Consider the following 8,077-nt stretch of genomic DNA (forward strand, 5'->3'; position numbering starts at 1 on the left):
TTTTGACATGACTCATCGGATAACTTGTCCATACTCTCACGCCTAAAATGATAGTGTCGAAAGATGTCACCGTCACATTGTTGAAACCAGATTGTCCCTTCTAGATCATGCTTCCGTACCTCTTAAATACTGGGTTGAAGCTTTTTAAACTGTAGTTTTTCTAATTAATCGCATGTCCACCCCGATCCTTCGTAATTCCTCTCCATTGCAAATCTTATTTCAACAAACTCCAGATTACAAATTTTTACACATTTTTTGTATGGCTTGTTGGCCCAATTTAAGGCCATTCAATCGTCACAAAATTAACTTTTGGTCTTAGCTTTGTGTCTTTATGGGCTATAGCCCAGATCACAAAGGATACTCTTGTCTACACTTACCTACAGGCCGTACTTATGTCTCATAGGATGTTGTTTTTGTAGAAACCGAATTCCCCTTTAAGCCCACACCATCTTCACTGCCCAGCTCCTCTTCCTCTGAATTAGCCCCTTCATATTTTCTTATGCTAAGCCCACCTCCTCATGACCAACCAGGCCCATCTCTCACAAATAACCTAAGCCCATCAACTCGATCCTCTCTTTTATCACTTTCCCCCATTCGTCGATCCCTAACCCTAACATTCCCGAATCTTCTCTACCTCCTAACTCTCCTTCTCATGCCTCTTTCATGCTGCCTCCATCTTCTCAACCCGAATCTCTCTCAAATCCTCTTTCCTCTCCTGTCTCATCCATCTTGATACCTTCTTCCTCTAGTTTACCATCCACCCACATCCACCCTATGGTCACGTAGTCAAAATCCAACATCCACTACCCTATAATCACATCTGATGACACTATTCCCTGGCCACCTCCCACGCCCTCACTTTCCCTCACCATTTTTCCCTTAAATTCCATTCTAAAGGAACCTTCCTCTTATACAAAGGCCTCCAAGTATCCTGAGTGGCGAGCAACCATGGTTGTCAAGTTGCAAACTCTGCTTCAAAACCACACCTAGGTCTTGGTACCTCCATCTTTGAGTTCTAACACTTTTGGTTCCAAATGGGTCTTAAAGACCAAGCATAGGGCTAATGGAACCCTTGAGCATTGCAAGGCATGCCTTGTGGCCAAGGGTTTCCATTAGCAACCTGGGCTTGACTACGCAGAGACTTTCAGTCTTGTGGTCAAGCCTGTCACTATCCATCTTATTCTTTCTCTTGCAGTTGCTTCCAAATGGCCGTTGCATCAATTGGATATCTAGAATGCATTTTTACACGGAGACCTTGAAGAAGATGTTTAACCACCTGGGTTCGTTAATCCTGACCTTTCTTCTCACATCTGTAAGTTGAAGAAATCTATCTACAGTTTAAAACAAGCCCCTAGGGCATGATTTTCTAAACTCATTGATAGATTAATCTATCTTGGCTTTCATGGTTCAAAATCTGATTCGTCATTGTTTATTCTGCACATTGCATCTGATTGTCTCTATGTTTTAGTCTATGTCGATGATATTGTTGTTATTGGCTCAAATAACTTGCTTATTTCTAATTTCATTATTGCATTTGGGTCTTATTTTCCTGTAAAAGATCTCGGTTCTTTACACTATTTTTTGGATATTGAGCTCACTAGAAATTTCAATGGTCTGTCTATTTCGCAGTCAAAGTATATCTCTGATATGTTACTGCGCACCAATATGCACAAATCCAAATCTGTCTCAACACCTATGTCTTCTACTGTTAAACTCACTGCACTTGAAGGTTCCTCTTTTGAGAATCCTCAGCTTTATCGTAGCGTAGTGGGCAGCCTTCAATATCTTGCCTTTACTAGGCCAGATACCTCATTTGTTGTCAACAAAGTATGTCAGTTCATGCATTATCCACGACTTCCCCACTGGCAAGCTTTAAAACACATTTTTTGTTATCTAAATCTTACACAACATTTTAGTCTTCATTTCAATGCATCTTCTTCATTAACATTGTCTGCTTTCTTTGATGTTGACTGGGCCGATTGCCTTGATGACCGTAAGTCCACTGGTGATTTTTGTATTTACTTTGGTTCTCATATTCTTTCTTGGGGCTCTAAGAAACAACTCACAATTGCTCGGTCTTCTACTGAAGCCAAATACAAAGCAGTAACTAACATTGCTTGTGAACTTATTTGGCTGCAATCTTTTTTTTTTTTTTAAGAAAGAGTCCAGGCCACCTATCCATTAGTGACCCTTCCCCAACTTTATTAAAAAATCTCACTTATGGCGGAGGAATACCTTTGAAACAACTCCACACTTGAGGGAAACTCAGGCACAAAACCAATATACCCTTAAAAAACTTTACAAACAACTCAAAAACCACCAATCCCTCCCAAAAAAATAAAGAAATAATCAAACCTTATTGACGAGTAATTCTAATATAAGGAAAGCCTTCCTTTTCTAATCTTATTATACCTTTGATAAACAAAGGAAGATCCGAAAATGAAAACCACAAACCATTACCCCCCTTTGCACCAATACGAGCGAAGCCATCTGCCACTGTATTCGTCTCTCTATAAGAATGATTAATTGAATAATTAAGCCCCTCCAGCATTCTGAAAATTTCATCCCAATAATCCTCTAAATACCACAAGCCACATCGTTTAGACTTCAACCATTGAATCACCAACATTGAGTCCATTACAATTTTCACATCTCTCAAACCCAAAGAACAAACATTACGGAGGCCATATAACAGCCCCAATACTTCTGCCGCATTATTAGATTTATTCCCAATATAGTTTACAAAACCACAGACAAACTCACCTTTGTCGTTTCTAATTACACCACCAGCACTTGATGGGCCTGGATTACCGAAGGAACTTCCGTCCACATTAAGCTTAAAACTCCCAATTTTTGGCCTCGTCCAAGTCACCTAATTTAAAACCATCACTTTCTTTGAATTAACTGGAAGTTGCAAGCAGTGAAGGACCTTCTCATCTCTTCTCGATATCATGCTTGAGTTCTTGAGTCTAATCGCAACCCATGAAAGCCAATACTTGATCGAGCACCACACAGTACTTACCAATTCATAGACCCCTTCCATTCTCGCCTTGCATCTCCTCGATCACCAAGTCGTCTTCTTCCCTTGGCTGCAATCACTTTTAAAAGAACTTGTTATATTTCTTAAGGATCCACCAACTTTATAGTGTGACAATTTGGGTGCTACTTTAGTTAACTCTCAATCCTATTATGCATGCTTGCACTAAGCATGTTGAGCTCGATTATCATTTTGTTAGAGACCATGTGACAGCTAAATCCCTACAAGTTTCTTTTTTGTCTAGTAAGGATCAACTTGCAGCTATTTTCACCAAGCCTTTATCCTCAGCTCGCTTTACTCAATTACGATCAAGCCTCACAATTTGCCTTGTGGTGCTTGAATCGTGGGTGACTGTTAAGGCAACTAAAATACCAGCTCAACAGGAGAGGCTCGAATATGGTCTAGAAGACTCTGGGCGCATTTTACACTAACGGAATTGATGCAAGTGGTCCCAAGTTTGTTTGTAAATTTCAAATGAAATTCTCTGTAAATTTCATTTCTATTTTCTTTAGATATATTGTATAAATAGGACATAAGTGATTGTAAAGGATATACAAAATATATGCAAATTCTAAGAATATGAAAATGTCGTTGAGGACTTTTTTCGAACACTTGTTCTGCCTTCTTTCTTTCCTGCTCTTTACTCTATCATAAACTTCACCACAGAGAGAGGTGGGGATCGAAGCCATGCAGCCCAAGGGAAGAAGACGACATGGTGATCGAGGGAGTGTACCTGCTCGATCGTAACCCGAAAAATTAAATGATGTAATGGTAGCGGCTGTTTTGTTGGGCCTGGCAGTTGCAGGATCTACTACTACTCTCCTGACTAAACTAAGCATCATTATTAATGACGTACAACCACAGTTGATCGAGCCATATAATTATATCGGCCATCCAGCTCATTCCTCGCAAAGCTGCCAATTCAAGGCTTTAATTTCCACTATCAGTACCGTCTTTTGGGTTACTTGTTAAAATCTGGTCTCTTCGATCCTGTATGTATATTATATGTTGGCAAGTGGCGGCTCTACTTTTGTCGTTGGAATTAGTGGTCCAGCTCGAAATATCCCTTACTATAAGTTAAGTTGAACATGATCATCTTGACGCGCGCCCAAACCAACATTTTCCTCTTCATATTAATTCCGCTTACTAATTAATTTGCTTATGTTTTTCATATAAATAATGTCTATATATATATATCCGTTAGATCTATTTTATAAAAAAAATAATTTTATAATCTGATAAAATATATCAAATCACATCAATTTATAAAATTATTTTTATATAATCTTTTTGTGACTAGAATATTTCCGACCCATATATATATCTGCACTACGGTATCTATAATCTAATTAATTATTGTATGTTGATTCTAATTTCATTTTTGGATGAATCCATATTTATTTGTTAGCTAGTACGTACGTTGTTTCTAATTATACCACTAATATTGCACCATTATCTCTCTGGCTGTTGACAAGATAAATTAGATCAACCCTTAATTGTTATAAAAGATTAGAATCCAAAAATTATTAAACACTGTCACGTCGTGATTAGAGTAATTTAATAAAATTAGTGAGACATGAATATTGAGGTAGTTTAATTATCACATTATTATTCATCTAAGAAAACAAGATTGTGTGGGAGGATTAATAATATTGATTAGAAAACCGTGGCGATATATACATAATTATTTGCTTCAGTTAACATTAATGAATACGCCTGCATATTTTCTAGGCCATGCATTCCCCTTGTGATTCTAGGTCACTAAACATTGCTAGCTAATTGCTAACCTCATTTGCTGTGGTCCACCGCAATCTCAGCTAGCTATTTGACCATAACCTATATATATGACCCAAAAGAGAACATGTGACCCCACATGTACTAGTGACCATTCATATCATGTAATGACTGCAATCAATATATGAAACATGGAGGGTCCACCCCAAAATCCCTGATGTGACCATTGCTCGAGTAGAGAAAGATCATGCAAGAGTCTTGGTCGCATTATGCACCACACCTACTTCTCTTTTTTTTGGAAGGAACCACACCTACTTCATTAAATACACATCTTTTTTCCATTTTCTTTAATGATTGGTTCCCTTTTGAATGCATGTAGGAGAGTTTGTTTTATTAGTGATTTATGATCATATGTTTGTATTGCATGCTAAATCAATGTCAGAATCATCTACAATGAATATCATCTTCTTCTTGCGTTTTTTCAAGGAGCAAAAGAAGGGCAACTTTTGGGTTTTTCTCTCCATGCGATATATGCGCGCACAAGCAGATTGATCAGAAGCCGACACCTTGTGTGTATTCAACTGATATTACTAATTTATTATGACTACTTTTCATTGTTACAATGCCTTTTGGTGCCCAAATGCTTATCACTAGCTAGCTCAATCATCAAAATTATCATGATAGTTTAAGGCTAACAAAAACAATAAGATATTCTAGCTATGTACAACATCAATCCTAACCCCTCAAAAACTGCAGCATCTCTGTAATGCTGTCCAACTAATTCTATTCCCCGGCCAGCTTTTTATCATCCTAATACTTCAACTTTTTGTTTTTGTTATTCCCAACACTCAGTTGTGTATTGGAGGTTTTCTCCTTGCCGGAGAATAGTCCAACTCAGCCATGTCAATGATATCCGCGGGAAAGTGCTCGCTGTGGGCAAACTCTTGGTGCTGATCAGAAGTACTACCAGTCTTCCCATGATTAACCACCAAATTCTCTTCCTCCCCATGATCTTTCCCATTACCCGGTTCGCCCTTTGACATGGGGTCAGCTTTATTCTCTTCATTCATCTCATTCTGTGCATCAAGTGCATATATATAAATATATATATATATATATATATATATATATGTATGTATTAGATATAGACGAAGAATGAAGAATAGATCGAGGAAGCTGGTAATTTTCATCAAGTCCTAGCTAGGGGTTTTAATTTAATTACTTGTCTTAACAACAAATTAAACCAACCTTTGAAGTGGGGATAGTAGTAGAAGTACTAGTACTGGTTGTGGTAATAAGTTTTCTATTCTTTCCTGCAACAATAAACATAAGGAAACCAATTAAGAAATGACATTGGACTTTTATGCAGCTAACAGTACTAGCTAGTGTATATATATGCTAGTCCTAATTACTTTCTCTCAGATAAAGTTGCTTTTCGTGACGTTAATTTGTAGGTCTATATATCAAGTACAAAGTTGAAAGAAGTATATTGCCGATTATAATTCTCCATGCAAGTAACTTTCAAAGAATATTAATAGTCAGATCGAGAAGTTAATTCCTTTGGGAAATGATATTTGTAGAATAGTACATGGTCATAGGACGTTTTTGACCTCTGAAACCCATCTCTGGCCTCGATCCATTGGCTTTTTATTAAAGATCAACTACTGTCTGAAATGGGGAAAAAATAGAACTGATCTAGAGGGAGGCAGTTAACAAAATTAATTAATGGTGCCTAGGTTTGTGACTCCTAGCTCCATAATAATCTTCATGAATGCTCGGTAACCAGTGGTGTAATTTCTTGGATACACTAGAAACTGATCTTTTCTTCGTGGTACCTGAAATACAGTGCCCATCTTTGCAGAGAATGACCTCTCCAACACCACCGTTAGTTTTTTCCACCAAAGCACTTCCATGATCTTCCTGTAACAAGAATTTCAACGTCAGAAAAGGAAGACCATTCCAATAAAATGAAAAACAAACTCAAATACAAGTATAAATTATCTCTAGCTAGGACTTAATACCCACATGCACTTTGTGTTGCCAGTGTGACATGAACTTCTTATCCAAGCGGATCCCTTCACAGAATTCGCAACGAAATATATTACGATCCAAGGTTTATATAAATGATGCCAAGACAGAAACCTTATAACTACTTTAATTTATACTCATAAAGTCGATCTTTTTTTTTTTTTTTTTTTGCTTACCTTGAGCCTCAGAAAGGAGAAGGGACAAAATTAGCAGAAGAGAGAGGACGAGCAGATTAGTCCTCATAGGAGATCAAAAGCTTGTGAATAAGAAATCCAAACTAGAGATTGGCCTGAAAGGATATGAAGATTTGAAATATCCAGGAAGAGAAGTAAGAACTAGGATCGAGTTCTTAGTTTGGTTTCTCTTTCTTTCTTTTTTCTCCTAAAAACTTGAATGGGCTAGCTAGCACGGGGATGCCTGTTTAAATATATAGATCGTCATAGGGGCCCGCATGTTTAAGCTTTTAAGTTCTCCAGCGTAAACAAATGTTAGGGTTTTATTTTCTTTCTTACCTCATAAACTCATTTGAGTACCTCATAATCAGATTCAAACTAGCTAGCTAGCTAGAAAGTAATCTTTCTTTTTCATTTCTAAAATAAAAGGACAATTTGAGACAAAGATATAATATATGAACGGAAGTGACACGAGATCAAGTAAGCTAGACACAGTCGATGCATGGATTTGCTTTTAGTCATTAATTTCCTTAAAAGCCCCATTCTTTTTGGTGTAATGAGCTAGATTTTCAGAATCCCTTTTCATATATTACCGGCCGGCCTATGGCTCATCCCGGACCACTGATCACTGACCCAAAAGAACTTCTCCAAATATAGGATTAGACAGTTTAATTTGCCAAGTCATGATGCCAAGCATTGATTGACATTTCGTTATGGGGCATTCCCTTCGGAGTGACTAATTTATCAGACGGCTGTGGTTATCATATATATAAATATGTGTGTGTGCGCGTGCGCGCTGTGAAGTATGTCTAATGACAGTGCATGGAATGTCAATCACATGGTATATATTATATGGCAGATTGGGTATGAGAAGTAGTGAACCTTGACAAATCTTATTCTTATATACCAAGGACAATTAATCTAAGGCATTTAGATTTTGTGATCAAATTTCAATAAAAAAAAATAAAGCAATTGTTCTCTCCATGATGGTCCTATTATAAACTATATATATATATATATATATATGATGCTATTAGAGTAATTGGGGAAAATATTATTAAAGCATTGATGATCTCCTTTCAGAAAGAAGAAAATTGGAACGTCG

General features: G+C 37.3%; 1 protein-coding gene across 1 annotated transcript; it reads right to left on the reverse strand.

Moving 5' to 3' along the window:
- Positions 1 to 5,343: 5,343 nt before the first annotated feature.
- Positions 5,344 to 7,180, reverse strand: LOC109000795. Its single transcript, XM_018977798.2, has 5 exons — positions 6,976 to 7,180; positions 6,797 to 6,846; positions 6,607 to 6,691; positions 6,020 to 6,084; positions 5,344 to 5,847 (listed from the first exon to the last, which is right to left on the reverse strand). Exons 1-5 carry the CDS (start codon positions 7,040 to 7,042, stop codon positions 5,620 to 5,622), a joined length of 495 nt encoding a protein of 164 aa, XP_018833343.1. The 5' UTR covers positions 7,043 to 7,180; the 3' UTR covers positions 5,344 to 5,619.
- Between the last annotated feature and the right edge of the window lie 897 nt (positions 7,181 to 8,077).

This window comes from Juglans regia, chromosome 15, assembly GCF_001411555.2.
Source record: "Juglans regia cultivar Chandler chromosome 15, Walnut 2.0, whole genome shotgun sequence".
NCBI classification, from domain to species: domain Eukaryota; kingdom Viridiplantae; phylum Streptophyta; class Magnoliopsida; order Fagales; family Juglandaceae; genus Juglans; species Juglans regia.